The sequence below is a fragment of the Phlebotomus papatasi genome, chromosome 2, assembly GCF_024763615.1.
Source record: "Phlebotomus papatasi isolate M1 chromosome 2, Ppap_2.1, whole genome shotgun sequence".
Classification (NCBI taxonomy): Eukaryota; Metazoa; Arthropoda; class Insecta; order Diptera; family Psychodidae; genus Phlebotomus; species Phlebotomus papatasi.
This window is the reverse complement of record NC_077223.1, coordinates 48020709-48041794: the sequence shown is the minus strand read 5'-3', so window position 1 is coordinate 48041794 and position 21086 is coordinate 48020709. Positions and strand designations below refer to the sequence as shown.

The following is a 21086-nucleotide window of genomic DNA, read 5'->3' as shown; positions in this document are numbered from 1 at the left end:
TCGCCCAGCATGTCCCACTTTTCGCCGCTGTGCGCGGGATTTAAATCATACGGCGAATTGTTTAAAAAATTCAAATGTTTGAAAGCATACTTTTCTTATTACAAAAAAAAAATCACACCAATCTTCCTCGAGAGATTTTTATTGAAAATGTCACTAAACTATCATGTATAATATAAATTCTGTTTTTAAAAATAAAACTCGCCCATGACGGCCTAATGAAATACTTTTCAAATTGGCTCAAAACATAAAAGAACAAAATATCTTCTGCTGATTTTTTTTTTTGCTTACAAGAGACCAGATAAAAATGGGAATTTGAGATGATTTTCTCGTATGTAAGTAGATTAATAGTATTGATTTAATTTTAATAAATGTGTACATATATTCTAATAACACTCCCCTTGCGGAATCCTCCGCCAACTTTCACAAATCCACCATCCAGTCACAGAGCTTTTTCTTTTTTTTATGTATTTATAAATATGCCAGCAATATTTTCATGTGATTTTTAACGTGTTTCTCTCACTCTGTGTACATCTTCTGCTCACTGTGAAAATGGATCTCCTGAATGAAAAAAAGAAGAGCCTGAGAATAAGACTTGGAAGAAGAAAAAAATAAAAAAAATACCGTGTATTATTTTGTGAATGCTGCAAAAACTGCCCAAATCACTTCGTTTGCATTCGCCTTAGCGGCCTCCGCCTCAAAATCTAAATCCAAAAGTTCCCGGACACGCCTCATGGCCAATTCATAGTCATCATCGTTGAGTGGCGAAAAGGCATTCTCCAGGACATCACTTGCCTGTGCCAAGTATATCAGAGACAGCATTCTCTTGTCCATGCGTTGTGGATCATTGACCCACTTTGAGAGAACTGCATCCTGGATCTATACAGAAATAAATCTAGAAATCACCTCTCTCAAAATCGCTCCCAACCAATTTTACCTTCTTGACGAGTTTGCACTTAATAACATTATCACTGAGTGGATGTGTAGTCATGTCGAATAGGAGAAAGTTCTGCTTCTCTGTGGTTAGGACACCCTTCTCCACCAGATTCTTCGCAAGGCGCTCCCGGACATTCTTTAGTTGATACCGCAATTTAAGCGGATTCCACGTTTCTCCACTGAGGTACTCAATCCAACTCTGCACCGTCTCCGGTGGATCTGTCTCCTTAATGTGCTTCAGAGCCTCATCCAGGAGCACATCACCAGTAGGTGTATCGGACTTGAGGCAGAGTTTCCGCGAGCACAGCCCCTTCCGACGCATTCCAGCGCGCTCTAACTCCACACGACCCCGAATTCCCAATTCAATCAGAATACATCCCCGGAGGCCGCTCGAGATACAATCATTCCAAAAAGATGTATACCCCTGAAAAGTTTCACATTTAAAAATATTCCTTATTAAAAATTCACTTTTTCAATATATAATATATTTTTCTTTTTAAACTTAGCATTCAATACGAACAAAATATCTTTCCTTGATAAATAAAAAAAGGAGCTATTAATCTCATTTCAATTACACTATGCAACACGGTTTTTTTAACGGAGATCTCACATGGTACGTTTGATAGAGTCAAGTCCCCTGATTAAGAATCTGGTCTTGGTTTTGCTCCTATACGTAACAATTTTTTTTTTTTAATACTTTTATATTTTTTCTGCTTTGCCTTACATTATCCGTTATATCTCAGGTTCTAGTGAACGGAACTTGAAAAGTGTGGGTGCGTTGGAAAGCTCATTAGTCGAGCTTCAATTTTGATTATTACAAAAAACCTTGTAAAACCACTCCTTCGGGGTGTAAAATTGAAGTTTCTCTAAAAATTACCAAAAAAATGGTCCTAAAGTGAGGTTTTAAAAATTTGTATAAAATGAACTAAACAAAATATTAAAAATCCAATGAAACCAGGTGATAGGCCACACTTAGAACTACAATTTTGTTCATCTGAGACATCGGGCTCCGATCACTCTAAATGCCTCTTTTGTTGGTTTTTGCCATTTTCCAAAAATATGAAGTACCTATTTTAGAGCAAATTCCCTAAACATTTCTGAGAAAATATCTTTTAAAACTTATGTGAAACATACATAAATGTGGAGATTCTTCTTTGAATCGATCGGGGGACCATCAACATGTTTTACATTTACATTCCCAATCAACCCTCGTTAAAAAGCTTCCAATTTTCCTTTAAGTAATTCAATTTTTGTTTCTATTTATTTCCATCCATCCATCTAAGACTATTTCTAGTAGAGGCTAATTTTAAATGAAAGTACGATCTAAAGTCATTGAAATATATTTGCGAAATGATCGCTGATGCGTTTTCTATCTATCATAAAAAGCATTCTAAAATGAATTTAGGGGTTTCCTCTCGCGGTTGAATGTTGATTAGTGATATTAATGAAAATCATGTTGATGGTCCCCCGATCAATTCAAAGAAGAATCTCCACATTTATGTATGTTTCACATAAGTTTTAAAAGATATTTTCTCAGAAATGTTTAGGGAATTTGCTCTAAAATAGGTACTTCATATTTTTGGAAAATGACAAAAACCAACAAATGAGGCATTTAGAGTGATCGGAGCCCGATGTCTCAGATGAACAAAATTGTAGTTCTAAGTGTGGCCTATCACCTGGTTTCATTGGATTTTTAATATTTTGTTTAGTTCATTTTATACAAATTTTTAAAACCTCACTTTAGGACCATTTTTTTGGTAATTTTTAGAGAAACTTCAATTTTACACCCCGAAGGAGTGGTTTTACAAGGTTTTTTGTAATAATCAAAATTGAAGCTCGACTAATGAGCTTTCCAACGCACCCACACTTTTCAAGTTCCGTTCACTAGAACCTGAGATATAACGGATAATGTAAGGCAAAGCAGAAAAAATATAAAAGTATTAATAAAAAAAAATTGTTACGTATAGGAGCAAAACCAAGACCAGATTCTTAATCAGGGGACTTGACTCTATCAAACGTACCATGTGAGATCTCCGTTAACAAAAAAAGTTGTGAATTTGTTGCATAGTGTTATAATATTGAAAAATTTAATTATCAAAGTGGTGAGTGAAAATAAAAAAGTACATTTCATAAATTTTTCTTCAATTTAGTGGCCCAATAAAGTTAAAATAATGAATAGATATATACTTTCTCTAGATAATTATGATGATATTTTAAAAGGCAAAAAGCTACAATTTTTTTTTATTATACACGCATCAATTTTTCTCGTATATGGCTTAAAAATTAATATTACTTTATTCATTCGCAATTTTACATGACATTATTTTATCTGACGATTTTTTTAATTTATTATTACTGATATTAATTCATTTTTTTCAGTAAATATTGTCAATTTTTTGATTTTATGTAAAGTCGTTATTCAATCTATTCAATAAACACAAATTGAAATAAATGTTATAATTTTGTAACATTTGATTTCAGGAGTAGGGGGAAGTGGGGCCACTTTGAAATTAGGATTTTTCTCTTATTAACACTAAACCTAGCAAGACCTGGTCAAAATGACCGGTTTAAAATCAACACATATTTAAACGATACAATATTATTATTATTAATATTTTTATTATTATTATTATTATTATTAATAAAACGAGTGCTATTGAGAAAAGTCCTCTTGAAAGCACAAAGAGTTATAAATGGTTTAAGATATAGGGTTAGCGTCCACCGCCGTCTTAGTGTTGGTGACCAACCTCCAGAGCTAAAAGGTGGAAATGCTCCTTCGTAGGTTGTATAAGCCATCTGAGCAAAACAAAAACCAAAAAGTATATACTGTACAAAATTGAAAGTAAAAAGTGAGAAAAAAACGAAAGACAAGTACACAAGACGACAGGAAGAATCGAATGAGCCGCTGCTTCTTCTCTCTGAGTAGCTCATTCCAGAGTCACCCCCATGACAAAGAGTGAGCAATGAAGAATGCGGCTCCCCGACCTGGGGACAACGAGACAGGAAGACCTGGCAGACGAGCCCGGCTGCAGTAGCTCAGCCAGATAACCAGGCTGACCGCATTGAAGCACCCGACATAAAAAAAAAGACTGCTCGTGACTGCAGGAAGAGTGGGAAAGATTGCCCCAATACAACAATATGATAATGAGAGACATGGTCGTAAGGACGAAGTGAAAATATGAAACGAATGCAATTATTAAAAGTTACGGTCAAGCGCCGAAGCGAGGCTTTATCGCACGAAAAAAATAACTCAACACCATAGGAAAAAAGCGGAAGAAGCAGGGCACGAACTAAAAGTAGCCGAATATCCTGAGGGATGAAGAATTTATGTCTTCTAAGTGTATAGAGGGAAAAAGTTCACTCTCCTACTGATGTAGGATATATGGTCGTCCCAAGCCAAAGAATCGTTGAAAATGACTCCAAGATTTTTATGGACGTTTGGGATAATTTCACCATTGAGATTAAGAGGACTAGGAGAAGGACGGGATCTCCCACACGAGATGATCAAAGCTTGGGACTTTTAGGGTTCAAGAGCAGTTCATTTTAGAACTAGCCCAGCAACTTACTGAGCTTAGGATGCAATTCGCCTCAGAGAAGCAGACGTCCGGAGCATTATTATTGCCAAAACAATAAATGTCTATCTAACTATCAAACTTTATGAATCTCTTAAAATATGCATGTGATATATTTTTCAGGGTTTTTTAAATTTTAATTTGCCGCTCTTTTCAAGACAAATTTGTTGACTACCCTACCCTGTTGCAGTTTGTCATTTGACTGAAAACCGACCAAAAATGGTCGGTAGGTTTAGTGTTAATTGAGTCTTATCATGATATAATTTAGCTCCACAAGCAGATTGAGAAGCTAAATTACACCATGATATGGCTCAATTCCATTTTAAAATAGGAGAATAATCCCAATTTTAAAACTGCCCCACATTCAAAGGTGCCGCACTTCCCCCTAAGTATCGCCTATAAACTAATTTTATGTCACGCCTCTTTAAGTGTGTTGCCTAAGTAAAATTGTTCTTTATAAACTCTTAATGACTTTTATAGGATAGTGAAACTCTCTTTACAAAGCAACCATGACCACTTGACCTAAAGACAATGATCTTTAAAAAATGGATCATGTCCCGTACGAGACTCGTATTTAAAAATAAATTTATAAAATTTATTTTATTTAAAGGACATTCTTTTCTAAACATTGTCCAAATCCCGCAACTGCTAGTATTTTTTTATACGCCGCCATATTTATTAATTTTAAACTTTTTGTCTCTATAGTGGAATTTCAAGCGTATAGGACATCTTCTAGGCTTTGGTAAGCTAAAGCAGTCACTTTTATTGGCTTTTTAGGATTTAATAGGCCATTTGCCTTTAATAATCTAAACCTAAGTCAAAATTTTCCAAAAAAAATCTGAAGTAAGTGTAACCTAGATTAGGTCCACTAGGGTAAAGTGGGATAAGTTGGACAGTGGTACAAGTTGGACAATGGTACAATTTGGACAGGGCTTTTTGTCTTGATAAATTTATTACTTCATTTTTATTTGTATATTTTTTATGCTTTAATTTTATAATTTGGTTCCTTGTGTTTTAAAACAAATTTTGTACTGTATTTATCAAGAAAAAAGCCATGTGCAAATTGTACGGGCGAATTGTCCAACTTGTAAAACTAATTCCAAATTATACATTTTACCCTACTTCGTGACTTAACAAAGATATTCGGAGTATGAAGTTGATGCCAAAGCATATCCAAGTATGAACCTGCATTTGGATAGGTCAACTTATTTCTATATCAGGCTGAGATCGACACCCCTTACCCCTTATGATTTGCAAAGCTTTTCTTGGTAATTTAATACGATTTGTAAAGCGGTCTTCAGACTATAAGAGGTTTAGTCCAGTTCCCGACCGTCTCAAAATCCTAAAGAGCAACCTTCTTTATTGCTTTTTCAGAATTTTATATGTCATTTGTCATTAATAATCCAAACCTGTCAATTTTTTCAAAAAAAAAATTTTTTCAAAAAATTTTTCAAAAAAAAATTTGATTGTTAAAAAAAATAATAGTTATGCCATGCCATATGGCTAAGTCTCAGATCTAAAGCACGTATAAGGCTGTAAAGCTAAGATGCAAAGCTGCACTCGACTATTAAAAGCCATATAAAATGCAAAGGTTTTATAATTCATTCTGTATATTGGTGTAGGGGAGACCGGGGAGGTTGGGACATCTTTTTCATGTTTTGACTTTGAGACAGTATTCCAAAAAAACACGATAGTGTATTACAATTTCTATGGTCTATAAGGATACTTATGGGTATTGACTTTATAAAAAGTACTCGATAGAACTTGGAAAACAACTGAGTTTTCTTGGAGAAGATAAAACATTTAACTTAACGCCTTGTCAGAAACCTCCCCGATGTGGGGCAGTACAGGACGCAAAAGGGGATGTTTGGGACGCGTTTTGCATAATCAAATAAATCAAAAATATACAATTTTTAGCAATCTTTAAAAAAGTGTTCATAGAATTTAAACAATAAAATTGAGGATATCCATTCTTCTAGTCAAGATAAATCTTCATATTGCCTACGCTTGAGTAGTAGATAAATTCCATTTATTTCAATAATTTATGAAAAAATCGCCTTGTTCCACACTACCCCTGTCCTAAACCTCTCTGGTATCCCCTAATGTTCATTATAAATTCTAGATTTATTGGGGTGTTCTATGTTATAGTAATCAATTGCTTTCAGGTCCCATACAAACATTTACTGAAATTGAAAAAAAATGATCAGTATAAAAAGTTAGTGAAGTATTCTTGGCAAAGAGAAAATCTAAGAAGTAAGGAATCACTTTTTCTGATCACTTTTAATTTTTTTTAAAAGAGCCAAATGAAATTTTTTACTGGTTAATCCACTGATCTACTGCAGAAAAGCGTTATTCTTTGTCTCGAAGGAAAGTACATTTCTCAGCAAATAAAGTTCTTCTTTCCACGTTATTTGCAAAAAAAGATTAGATTTAAACTGATTAAAGTAGCTACGATTAATTTAACCAAATTTCATTAAAGTGTTGGACAGACCCTAAACCTGGCTTAACCTAATTATAATCAAAATAATGATTATATGGCCAACTATTTTATCCGGATAAAAACAATGTCTTTCTTCATAAATTATTGAGTTCAACAAATTTAAAAAAGTCACAATAAAATTCAGTTTTTTTTTTTAATTTTTCAATATACAAAATCACTTTGTCGTCTTAAGAAATCAAGGTCGTCACTTTTTTCGATCTATCACGTTTCAGATTTTTAATTCAGAGCTTGAAAGTCGAGCTTCAGTTCACTCGATCTATATTATTGTTTCAATTTAGAATCATTGGATAAGGACAAGATCTTATTCAGTTACAAGGCAATGCATTAAGTAGTCTTTTTTATTTAATTTTCCAAATCCAAAAAAATGAGAAATGTAAACTCTCTTGCAAGTTTTTAACTAACTGGATTTCTAAAAGTAAGATGTTTTAAAAGAAAAAAAGGTTTAATTTTTTCTGATTGTTTATAGGTGAACAAGGGAAATTCTGTAATAGTAAGACAATATCATATGACAAATTTTCGTGGTAAAGTCAGGAGCAAGACAGCATTAAAGCCCAGCTGGTACAGAATGGCCATTGCAAGAAGCTCTCTATTAAGGTTTTTGTAAATTATACAGATTTATGATAAGTTCTTCCGGATTTACCATATAAAAAATTTTGAATTTGTCATATGACATTGTTATACTCTTGCAGAATTCCCCTATAAGTCACACAACTTTTCAATCGACTTCACTAAATGTTTAAAGCACGTGTAAAGCCCTTGTAAACACCTAAATTCGACACTTCAAGACAATTTATGATTCGCATTACTACGAAATGAGTAATTATTTCAAGTGCTCTTGATTTAACGAATCATTGAACGTCGAGTTTATTTTTATTAGATTTAAAATTGGTATCAAATAGCCCAAAAAACTACAAAATAGGGGAAACTGGGTTACCACCAAACACGGGGTAGCACAAAACACTAATATTTATTTCTAAACTACATGGAATATCTAGACCATTTCTTCAGTGAACAAGCATCCCTATAATGCCTAAAATTTCTATAAATCTTGCCCTGTGAAGTCGAATATCGCATTAAAAAATTGCAATGTTTGGTGCTACCCCGTGTTTGTTGGTGCCCCAGTTTCCCCTACATTTTTTAACATATTTTTTTTGTAAAAATTTACAAAAAAAATCGAAGTGGCAAAAAGTTCTTCCTCCACTCTACCATAGATGTTTACGGATGATATATTTATTGGACAAACAATTCATATAATATTTCTTAAGAAGAAATATTTTAAATAATTTGAATATCAAAACATAAAATATTTTATTAAAGTTACATAAAGTTCAATGTTTCGACTGACACATTTGCAAAGGCGATAAAACCAAAAAAAACGACAAAAACCCTTTTAAAATTATATCGGTTGAGTTGTAAAATCGAGAATAACTTTACAATCACAAGAATAATACAATCAGTGGTCCCCGATGCCTTTTTTTATTACAAATCTTGATAATTTTATAGGTTTTGCAATGTTTACGATATGATAGCCCTATCTCTGAAGAACCAATTGCTATCAAGACATTTTGCTATTGTTGCCTTATCAAAATTTTATATCGAATAACCTAACCAAGAAATTTCCATCCTTTTAGTAAAAACTGTGTTATTTCACAGAAGTGTGAGAATTCTTAAACTATTTCTTTATAACTTCGGTGCTGATTCCAAGAAGTTTTCAAGGAATTCCGTTTAATAAACACGAAACTTTATCCCAAAATCTGACCTAAAATTCACGATTGTTTGCATTATCAAGAATCTTTTTTTTTTGATTTTCTTTTAATACACAATTTTTAGCCACGCGTTAGAACCTGTACTTCCATGAAAAACCCGAACATATTGCCAAAAACCAGGAAGTACTTCCTGGGTGCTGGGTGCGATAAAAAGAATGAAAAGAGCTAGAAACCCGTGAAAATGATAACTTCTATCCATGCCAACAAACCTCTTTGTCTTTGAGTCCAAGCAAGAGAACTTCTTCCATAAGTGTCAATCTTGTCTCCTTGGAATCACAATCATCCACATCGTTTTCATTATCGTTCCTCTCATCATCATTATGATTTGCTGATGAATTTGATGCGCCCTGATCGGAATTGCCTGGATTTTCACTCCGATTTTTTACACGTCGCACAAGACCCTCACTTCGATTCATGTTTTTCCACACCGCTACACTGTCAACCGCACCAAATTTATTTACAAACTATTCATTAATACACGTACCAAACACTTCACAACTTAATTCTATGGAAATGATAAGTTTTCACACAAAATTTTCGTGTTGACGTCGAGGAATTTATATTTTTTTTGCACCTTCTCCCCTTTTCAACAGAAGACTGACATTTTTAACATCTTCTTCTTCTTCTCCACATTGTTGTGCAGTGAATAGGCCTTTCCAACAAAAGTCCTTCCAAGTAATTTTCTTCTACGTGTGCTATTTCGCAATCAAAAAAGTGAGAAAAAGGTGATGAATTTTACTTTTCCACGTTAATACCCCTTATCATTGCATTTATAAGTCTATCTGCATTATAAAAATGTAATTACTTAGTGCAATATTATCAGTGAAATTGAAAAATTCTTCCATTCATAGAAAATTGAGGTTAGATTAGTGAAGTAAAAAAGTGGCATGTTTTGATATTTTTAGCTTCTATTTTTGGAGAGAAAATTAGAAAAAAATGGTAGTGGATCCAACGGAAAAAGGTGCTGAGACCTCTGCAGAGGCTCAATCTAAGAAAGCCGCCAAGAAACAGGCAAAAGATGCGGCGAAGGCAGCTAAAAAAGCTGAACATAGAGCAGCAGCCGGCAAACAGGAGGATGTTCAGGAAGAATCTGAAGATTACTCAGCGGGGAAATATGGTCAGCCCGTTATGATTCAGTCAGCTGAAAAGTTTCCAGACCGTTCTTTCGTTCATGTTTCTCAGCTGACCCAATGGGTTGGCAAGGAGCCCGTCTGGGTGCGCGGAAGGGTTCATACATCCCGGAGCAAAGGGAAACAGTGCTTCCTGATCCTCAGACAGCACAGTAACACAGTGCAGTGTGTTATTGCTGTTAATGATGTCGTATCGAAGCAAATGGTGAAATTTAGTGGAAAGTAAGTTCAGGTCGTTCAGGTAGTTCTTGGAAGTTATTTAGCAAATCTTTATGGTTTTATTGCCTTCCCCGTTCAGCATTCACAAAGAGAGCATCGTGGATTTGAGAGCCAAAGCTATTTCTGTGCCTACAAAAATTGAATCATGCACTGAACAATCCCTGGAATTGTCTGTTCTCGAGATTTATGTGGTTTCTGCGGCGAAAGCTCAACTTCCACTGCAAATTGAGGATGCTGCTCGTCCTGAGAATCCAGATGTGAGTAATTTATTTTGCGATAGGGTGAAGCCTACACTTATGGATGTTATACACTTATGGACAGCGTGCAAAAATCTTAAGTTCTTACGTAAAATAGACTTCGAAAAGTTATAAAATTATTAGTTTATGATGTAATTAACAATTTTTTTGGCCTTTCGAAAACTGTTTAATGTAATAACTTAAGATTTTTGTGTTGTCCATAAGTGTGTACAACATCCATAAGTGTAGACTCCACCCTACCAAGAAAAGCCAGTGATAAGCCTAGATCAGCTTATAGAGATCCAATTCCTTAATCGCAAATTTGGATTGTGGCAAACTCGAACGATATTTATACATAAATAATGCAAATTCCGTTTAATAATCACGGAAAAAAATCTTTACCCAGAGCGTAAAAAAATCTTCCGTTCCCAGTTATGTGCATAACGGATTCAATGCGTGTCATATTTTTATGTTTTTTCGGTTAAACTTTTTGACCGAGGCTGCAATGTGATTTTGTGCTCTCTGGGACAGGATAATGACACGAAAAGCATTAATGTATTACTTTTTGGGTAATGCGTTATTTAATAGTAGTAAAACAAATGACTTCAAACAACAAATATTTTATTTATTTTTTGGTCTTGAAGTACAATACTACAAACTGTTTTCAAAATTTGAAAATGATTGTAGACCATCATTTTCAGCCTCTTCAGTAGAGGAGTATGAACACTGAAGCACTGGCACAATTATCTTATCACTTTCTTGTTCTTGAGAACTATTATTTGAATCGATTTCTGTCACCGTACTTGTCCAAAATTCCTTGACTCTCTTTCAGAAAGGATCCCTGGGCCCTGCTTTCATGATGACCTCTTTTAATCCTTCATAGGTGGGGCCCATCAGGGTGTCTTCATTCTCGTATCCGGCATCTGAAAAATGAAAAAAAAATTGAGGTTAAAAGATAACATTTCACTTTTGCTACAGTATTTTCAATTAATTTTATCAACTCACCTTTAAAATCATTTACTAACTTAGAAAATCCAATTTCCTTCCTGCAGTACACTTGTTACACTGTCCATTTTCATCTTTTATTCCTCTAATTTTTCACACTAAAAACTTTCCAAGTGCGGACTGGACTCTGTCTGATGCAATAACTCGCCGAAGTGCTATGTCGTGTCTGTGGAGTAAAAGACCATGAATGAAAGAGACAACTCTATGAATATTTGCTGAGCTGGGTTATACACTTTACTTACAGCAACAAAATCCTTACCAGTGGCTTATTTTGTCGCGCTCGGTATTAAATTATGACCAGTGATCACCAAAGACAATAATGCTTAACTGGAAGCGACAAAATCACTATTGCGGCCTGGGATATAATTTATTACAAACGCAAAAAATCATTAAATAGTGGTTTTATGCTGATTACTGTCAGGACTATGACTGAAGGAAACAAAGTGTATTTCGCTCAGGGTTATAATTATCACAAGCCCGTACATTGGATTGGCCAGTAAGGCTAGCCTTACCCAAACCGCTCGCAAATTTTTCTCCGTGAATTCTTAAAGGGATGAAAAAATTGGATGAGAAATGTATAAAAGTAACTGAAAATCTCTAAAGTCGATTATCTCGGAAGCTATGAGATATAGAGGCTTCAAACTTTACATCCATTTAGAGCCTCTTTCAGGCTTGATATGTGCAAAATTTAACTTTAAAGTAAGGAAAATTGGAAGAAAAATGTATAAAATTGTCTAAAAAACTTTAAAATCGATTTTCTCAGAAACTATGAGAGATCAAGCCCTCCAACTTGACATCACACTTATCGTTTAGGCTTAAGAAGTGCAAAATTCGCGAAAAATTTAATGATCTGCGAAAATCCGTGAAAAATTTTCCGCTTTTTCCCCACCCGACGCTACGAACAAAATTTTTTAAAATTGCAATCTTCAACTTGAACTATCTCAAGAAATCATGGAGCAATCTCCAAATTATTTTTAAAAATTGGTCTACTCAATTAGCGCTACAACATGAACATAAAATGGTTCAAATTGCATAGGCCAATTTCGAGAAAAGCTAGAAAACCGGTTTTAAACCGGTTTAGAACCGCTTTTTCAAAAAACTAATAGGACAGAAATCGTCGTACGCGCAAATAGATATATTTTAAAAAAATTATGAAGATATCTCTTTCCAAACCGGAGATATTGCGTACTACGGACGGCCGGACGGACGGCCAGCCGGACCCGAAAATGGCAGAGTACTATTTTCGGCATCAGGGTTGTTCAAAATATATACCCTGTGAATTTCAGCTCGTTGGGAGCACTTTTAGAAAATCGGAGTATCACTATACGTGTGATTAGAAGGAATCACAGCTAAAAAATATATTTGGTCAGCAAAAATAAATAAGTTTGTTCAGTAAAAAATACAAATCTCTCCAAAAATGGGCTTAATTTTTCTATCCATAAAGATCGAAACTTTGATGAAAATTTTACTGCCTTTAAAAGTTGTAAATTTAGTCACTTCTCAAATTTTACGTTTTACTGCTACAAAAATGATACTTACTATACTCATACAAAAATGATCTTATAAAAACTCAAAAACAATTAAAAACCCAATGGGGGGCAGGGCAAAACTATTGCCCCCACTGCACTACATTCAAAAATGAAGTAAAAATGGGTATATAATTCGTAATTATTTTTACTTTCTTTTTATAACATAATTTCAGTAATATATTTTTCGAAAAGAAGGCAGTTGTCACGTAATTTTTTCATAGAATTAGGGTAAGTGTGCCAAATTTCGGCATAGTTGCATATAAGCACCGAAGTCCTAAGTTTGAAATGCAATATTTTTAATTCATATTGATATTTTTTGTTACTTCCTTTTCGGGAGGGTTGTGTGGAACCTTCAAGACCAGTTTATTATCTTTGTTTTCTTTAAATCACTTCCTAAAATAATGAAAAATTAATAAAAATATGGACACTGCATTGGGTAATATTTCGGCCACTTTGAGTGAAATACCGGCCAGCTTGTTTCTGACTACCTTTTGTGAAGCAACGGATAGAAAATTTCAAAACGTCAAACGGAAAGAGTTTAATATTTAGTTTCATACGTTTATATGACCCACAAGCCCTGAGATCTTCCGTGTAATTTGTCCTGAAGGTCTGAAGAATTTATCTTGGCATCTCAAATTCACGCGCAGATTCCCGTAGCAATTTGCCCTTCCTGAACTCTTCCAAGGCCTTTTCCACTTCATATTTTTCATAGAAGCGATGGTTTTTTTTCTCTGAACATTGTAGAAATCAGAAATTGAAAAAAAAAACAAAATTAATAAAAATTTAGGAAAGCAAAAGATGTTGCCGAAATAGGCAACACTACCTCATCGGAGAGACGCTCACAAAGTATATACTTTTTTACGCGAAATACAGGATCAAGCTGGGATATTTTTTCCCGAAATTTTAAGATTGATTCACTATTAACATGAATAGAAACAATCTTTAATGAAAACTAATCAATTTTCATAAAAAAAAACACCGAAGACATATCTTCTGCACCTCACCACAAATCAGAAGACTGCTAAAAACACAAGTGATCTGTCACTTTTTTTGTAAGACTCTTTCCACACTGAGTTTTTACAACACAAATTATACCTAAATTTAACTGTCTTTGTGTTAATACATCCTAAAATGAATACATATTTAAAAGCAAAATGAATTCATTGACTATTCGAAGATTACATAAATAATTTTAATTAATTTATTTGCATGGCCGAAATTACACTCAAAGTGGCCGAAATTAGAAACTGGCCGAAATTTGGCACCATTACCCTATTATGGGAGACAATGCACTACTCCGAGGTACAGTGACGAGCGTTCCTTATCAATTACCTATAAATTGGGCGTAGGCTAATCTATGGTGAAAAGTAGGACCACCTTTATTATCCCATTTTATTTGTTACGTTTTTTTTTCAAAATAAAAATTATGTCCCCCCCCCTGCCAACAAAATTTGAGATATAGCCCCCCCCCCTTTAACCGAAATCCTGGGTACGCCCTTGTATATCAAATAATGTGAATTGCAGGATCCAGAAGGACTCCATATCCGTGTTAATCAGGATACACGTCTGGACAATCGTGTCTTGGACTTGAGAACACCGGCCAATCAGGCCATCTTTCGGCTCGAGGCCGGTGTCTGTCGACTTTTCCGTGACATTCTTACTGCCAAGGGATTCACCGAGATCCACACGCCCAAGATTATTTCGGCTGCCAGTGAGGGAGGTGCTAATGTCTTCACGGTGAGCTACTTCAAGGATTCAGCTTATCTGGCTCAGTCTCCTCAGTTGTACAAGCAAATGGCTATTGCAGCAGACTTCGATAAAGTCTTCACAGTAGGCGCTGTTTTTCGTGCTGAAGACTCCAACACTCATCGTCATTTGACGGAATTTGTGGGCTTGGATCTTGAGATGGCTTTTAAATATCACTACCACGAAGTCATTGAGACAATTGGGGCTACATTCACGGCAATGTTCCGGGGATTGCGTGATGAGTATGCTCAGGAAATTGCTGCTGTCAATCAGCAGTACAAAGTTGAACCTTTCCAATTTCTCGATCCACCGTTGAAGCTCAACTTCTCCGAAGGTGTGGCTATGCTGAGGGAAGCTGGAGTGGAAATGGGAGATGAAGAGGATCTCTCGACACCCAGCGAGAAACTTCTGGGGCGTCTGGTGAAGGCAAAGTACGGTACTGACTTCTATATTCTCGACAAATTTCCATTGGCAGTGAGACCATTCTATACCATGCCTGATCCCAAGGATTCGCGATACTCCAACTCCTACGACATGTTCATGCGTGGAGAGGAGATTCTGTCCGGTGCTCAACGTATTCACGATCCTGAATACCTTACGGAACGGGCAAAGCATCACAATATTGGTAAGCTTTTTAAAAATTTTATCGATTGGGTGGGTTTGATTTTATAGGGACATCTCCCAAAAAACTTGAAAATGAATCAATTAAGTATTTTAATTTTCGATCAAGAGATTGATAATTCTAATTTTGTGACTATTTGAGAAATTAAAACACAAAAGGCATCACTTTACAATCAAAGGGTGACTTTAAAATGTGTTCTTTTCAAATTTGATCGAATATTCCAATTATTGGTCGAAATTTTTAATAAAATCTTAAGATTCTGTTAGAATATATTTCTCAAGCAATCTCACAATGCAAAGAAAAGGAAAAAACTACTATTTAATTTAGTTTAAAAATACATTTTGAATTGTAATTGCAAGTGTCCCACTTTCCAAAGTTTACCCTATCTTTGTTTTGAGTTGAAGAAATTTGTCCATCATTTACAGCCAAAATTTCAAACCTCGAAATCTCTAATAATCCAAATACTAAAAGCGTAATCACACAGAAGATTATATAGGGTAAATGTCCTAATTCAAAACCATTTCCAGACACTTTTACTTTGACAGAAGATTCAACACATTTCATATTTTTTCTGAAGAGAATAACATAAATTTGCTCCTTGACTCTTCAAGAATATTACTGTTTTTAGTGACAATTCTTTAGATATAATTTGAAAACTTCTTAATACAAGAAAAACACACAAGTGCAGAATGTTTCTATTGGAAACAAATTAATCCAAATGGAGACAAGGGAATGTTTCTAATTGGAGACAAACAGTGTAAGTGAAACCGCGACGAAAGGCTTTCAAAACCTTGTTGAATTACTCTAGAGTGCAGGATTTTTTTTTCTTATTCCTGGTCTTTTCACCTTTCCCATCTAAAACAATTAGAAAATCTCTCCAAAAAAATCATATTTCCGGGGTTTCCTATTGAAGCATTTGCAGACACTTCAGAAAAAACCTTTTTGTTCAGGAAATAGGTTATTATTTCATTTGAAAACTTCACGTACCGTTAACAATAAAGATTAGCACTTAATTTAACCAAAATTAGCCAGAAATATGACATAATGTTAAACAAAACGAATAAACAACAGTCACCTCATTCTGTTTTTCATTGGAAAACATGGTCGATTGATGAAAAATTCGATGGTAAATGGTACACTTTTAATTTTTCTGAGAAATTAACAAATTAAAATTTGTGAATATGAATGGATTTTCGCTTTATTTAGAGCAAAATTGACTAAATAATGAAATTGTGGTATAGAAAATATATAAATATAGTAATTTAGTACTGTATTTATCATAAAAACAGTGACGTTTCCATTTGGAGCAGGTTTTGAATTACCTTAATTTACCCTATCAAAAACATTGTCGCCCGAATTTCTCTCTAATTCGGGTGACATTTCGGTCCCAAATGCCCGAATTTGAAAGAGTCTACTGTAAATTTAATTTGGTGTGATGTTTAAAAGAAGAAGAAGAAGAGTGCGAAAAAGTAGGATAGACATGTACAGATCTTTAGAGAAAGAAAGGGATGTCAATTTCGACTTTATGAAATTTTCCCAATCTAAAAGGCATGCCGATGACATACGTTTTCTGTTATAAAGTTAAAATTTAGAAAAGAAAAAAAAACAGAATCTATTACAGCTATTACAGAGTTAAAAAAATAAGAATGTAACACATTATCTTCTGGCTAAACATTGAGTAAAATCTGATATCATTTGAGGACCATATAGCTTGCAAAATTTGTACACTGATAACAAACTATAATAAATCAACTTTAGACAATAAAACTTTTCAGTTGATTCCATCGCGAAATGTGCAATTATAAGAGCCATTATTTAGATCAAAGGAGAATGGTCAAAACTATATGGGCGCTGGTCCCGGAATCGCCACAAACGAGAGTAGGCGCATTTTGTAGGTACTGATATAAGATTGAAAAATTGCCGTGACCCAGGACCATAAACGCTGGGAGTCCTTGTAAAAATGCCTTTATCCTTTCGATAAATCGCTGTTTTGACAACGAATTATACAAGAACGGCTAAAGTGATCTTGATGAAATTCGGTATAGGGTCACTGTATGACTTAAAGTTTTTATCCATGCATACCACCCCCTCCCCCCACCCTCCATTCTGATAGCCCCCATACAAAATGGGGGCACTTTACCTTATAACTCCTTTCTAAGAGGAGGTAGAAAGCTGAAATTCGACAAGGGAACAAAGCTTAGGGAAGACTTTTAAACCATGTATAATATCTCCCTCCTCTGTCCCCCTTTCTGGTAGCCCTCATACAAAATGAGAGCATTTCACCTTATAACTCCTTTCTGAGAAAAGATAGGAAGTTGAAATACAGCACGGTAACAAGGCTTAAAGAAGACTTTTTAACCATACTGCCCAAACTCTTCGTCCATCACCCCTTCTGGTAGCCTCCATACAAAATAAGACTATTTTACCTTATAACTCCTTTCTAAGAGGAGGCAGAAAGCTGTAATTCGACTAGATGTCTATAAATGCATATAAAATCTAGAAAATTATTGTTAACGTTATTAGTTATTCATATTTTTTCATTCTTTTACAAACAAACTACTTCTTCTCAGAAAAGAGGTCAAAATGTTCTCATTTTGTATAGGATTACTAGAAGGGGTGGTGGAGGAGGGGATTAACATGCATGGTTGAAGTGTCTTCCATAAGCTTTGTTCCCTTGTTGAATATCAGCTTTCTACATCCTCTTAGAAAGGAGTTATAAGGTAAAGCGCCCCCATTTTGTATGGGGGCTATCAGAATGGAGGGTGGGGGGAGGGGGTGATATGCATAAATAAAAAGTTTAAAACATACACTGACCCTATACCGAATTTCATCAAGATCATTTTAGCGGTTCTTGTATAATTCGTAGTCAAAACAACAATTTTTCGGAAGGATAAAGGCCTTTTTTACAAGGACTCCCAGCGTTTATCGTCCTGGGTCCCGGCAGTTTTCTCAACGTTATATCAATATCTTCAGAATGCGTCTACTCTAATGTTTGTATGAAGATGAACCAGCGCCCATATACTTTTGATCATTCTTCATCATTGTAAAAACAGTTTTTATGCTCTGGAACTGTTCCTCCATGGTTTAGAACATTGATCCCAGAACAAAAGTTGTTACCTATACTAATGTCTATCCAATGACATAGGTCCCGTTCGTGGCGATTCCGGGACCGGATTTGACCATTCTCCTTTAAACATTGTTATTTAAAATATGTTCATAATTCTTGTTACATTTCACGAAATTAGAATTTTGTTGGATAAATAATTTTATTTTGTCATTAATTGATCTTTCGTAATATTTATTGCTCGAATTTAAATAGAGATCAGTTTAACCCGCTTTTTATGAAAGGTGAAATTCTAGAACGTAACCAGTCACAACTGATTACTGTCTATTTCGTTTGTCGATTGCCTGGTTAATCGGAAATTTAGCAATGGCTAAAACCAGTTATTTCGAACAACACTCCAAATTTTGCTCTAAATTAAGCGAAAATTCATTTATATTCACAAATTTTAATTTGTTAATTTCTCAGAAAAATTAAAAGTATCTTTTCACCATCGAATTTTTCATCAATCGACCATGTTTTCCAATGAAAAACACAATAAAGTGACTGTTGTTTATTCGTTTTGTGTAATATTTGTGTCATATTTTTGGCTAATTTTAGTTAAATTAAGTGCTAATCTTTATTGTTAACGGTACATGAAGTTTTCAAATGAAATAATTATCTATTTCGTGAACAAAAATGGTTTTTCTGAAGTGTCTGCAAATGATTCAATAGGAAACCTCGGAAATATGATTTTTTTGGAGAGATTTTCTAATTGTTTTAGATGGGAAAGGTGAAAAGATCAGGAATAAAAACAAATCCTGCACTCAGGAGCAACTCAACAAAATTTTGAAAGCCTTTCGTCGAGATTTCACTTACACTATTTGTCTCCAATTAGAAACTTTCCCTTGTCTCCATTTGGATTAATATGTTTCCAATAGACGCATTTTACACTCGTGTATTTTTCTTGTATTTAAGAAGTTTTCAAATTATATCTAAAGAATTTTCACTAAACAATAACATTTTAGAAGAGACAAAGAGCAAATTTATGTAATTCTTTTCAGAAAAAAAATATGAACTTAATGTGTTGAATCTTCTATCAAAGTTAAAGCGTCTGGAAATGGTTTTGAATTAGGACATTACCCTATGCAACGATTTTTCATTCATCTGCGTAGACAGTACAGATATTGAGTTTACACACTTATTATATCGTAAATTGGATGAAAATCGCTTAATAATGCAAAATCCGCAAAAACCACATCATAACTAAAAGTCAAATTATGCCAAATTTGAGCATATTTGATTCATTTTATAATCGTAATCAAACTTAAAAAATGCCAATAAACTTTTTTCAAATGTTACTGCTGCCCGAATTAAAAAGTAGCCCGATCTTAAAAGAGCCGATTTAGCGAGAGTCTACTGTACTTCAGACAAATTTGAGATAGATGTATAGTCAAGTGTGCTAATCTGGGCGCTACGCTATCTGGATCGTTTATGACTAATCCACTTAAAATAATATTTTTATTTTTATTTCCGTAATATAGTCACTACAGTAACATAATTTAACTATTTAAGTTTGAGAAAAGGCAAAAATAATATTTTTATCCATTAAATAAGTGAGTGTAATCGACTCATTTCAATCTTGTGCCAGCTGGGTTCTTCACTAAAAATTTTCTAGTCAGTGATATTTTCGCTAATGACAGCTGGTTGACTGAAAACATTTATTGTTTTTTCCTTGTGAAAAAAAGTATTTTAAATCCAAAGATTTAATTAAAAGTGAATTAGCGAAAAGGCGATCCACTTAGTGCATGCTGACTTATTTCAGTATTATCATTATTTTATAAATTTTCTTTAATATTTTTGATAATTTTTTTTAATATTATGTTTCTGAATGTAACAGTGAATAATTCTATAGATTTCGAAGAAGTAAAAAAGAATTTCATCAGTCCAAAAACATGTGTTTAAGTGGCACTCTACGGAAAATGATCCAGTTGTTTTCCTCATAACTTTAACACTTTTTAGGTGTAAAAATATATAAACAGTTTTTATTGTTAATTTTACACCTTTTTAAGTGTAGAAATAACATGAATAAGGGTAACTTTAACTCCTAATACACCTAAAAATGGGTAATATTTACACCGTTTTCGGATCAATACTGGAGGGTAAAATTATCATTTCCGGAATGTTATTTTAACTTTTTCGGATTTCTCTCAGTGTAGAAAGAAAATGATGCGAATTTTTGGAATTCATGAAATTTTACTAATTTAAATGATGTGGCGGAGGCAATCGAATTTTGCTACATAAGTAATTTTTATAAGTAACCAAAATAATTAAAAATTCATTTTACAATTAGAGGGTCTTGTCTTGATTTCTAAATTGATTTCTTACTTTTATTACTTTGTGTTTCATGGCAACAGACATCAGTAAAATTGCTGCCTACATCGAAGCTTTCCGTTTTGGATGTCCACCTCATGCTGGCGGTGGTATTGGCATGGAGAGAGTGGTGATGCTGTATTTGGGCTTGGATAACATCCGCAAGACTTCCATGTTTCCGCGTGATCCAAAGCGTGTTACACCGTAAAGGGCATATTTTTGCAGGTGACGACTTGTGGCACTTGCCATATAAAATATTCATGCGTTTATCGATTTTTTCCACCCTGTTTTTTTGCGTATATAGATTTGGCAAAAAAAGAAGCGGCATGAAATATGGTAATAAAGTGAGGTGGACAATGAATTTAATTGTGTTTTGGACTAGCAAAATGATTATTGAGTGGAGTGTTTGAAAGTT

At 34.2% G+C, this 21086-nt stretch overlaps 2 protein-coding genes across 4 annotated transcripts; one reads left to right on the top strand and one right to left on the bottom strand.

The window, feature by feature from the left end:
- Positions 1-118: 118 nt before the first annotated feature.
- Positions 119-9312, bottom strand: LOC129801410 (Golgi phosphoprotein 3 homolog sauron). Its single transcript, XM_055846388.1, has 4 exons — positions 8981-9312; positions 935-1357; positions 622-876; positions 119-558 (listed from the first exon to the last, which is right to left on the bottom strand). Exons 1-3 carry the CDS (start codon positions 9185-9187, stop codon positions 628-630), a joined length of 879 nt encoding a protein of 292 aa, XP_055702363.1. The 5' UTR covers positions 9188-9312; the 3' UTR covers positions 119-558; positions 622-627.
- Positions 9313-9407: 95 nt separating this feature from the next.
- On the top strand, positions 9408-21032 carry LOC129801401 (aspartate--tRNA ligase, cytoplasmic). Of its 3 annotated transcripts, none has more exons than XM_055846375.1 (5): positions 9408-9568; positions 9677-10123; positions 10200-10377; positions 14415-15261; positions 20716-21032. In XM_055846375.1, the coding sequence occupies exons 2-5, from the start codon at positions 9708-9710 to the stop codon at positions 20877-20879; spliced, it is 1605 nt and encodes a 534-aa protein (XP_055702350.1). In that variant the 5' UTR covers positions 9408-9568; positions 9677-9707; the 3' UTR covers positions 20880-21032. The 3 variants fall into 3 exon arrangements, with proteins under 3 accessions (XP_055702350.1, XP_055702349.1, XP_055702348.1); XM_055846373.1 differs by having other exon boundaries at positions 9431-9496; XM_055846374.1 differs by having other exon boundaries at positions 9421-10123.
- Positions 21033-21086: the final 54 nt, after the last annotated feature.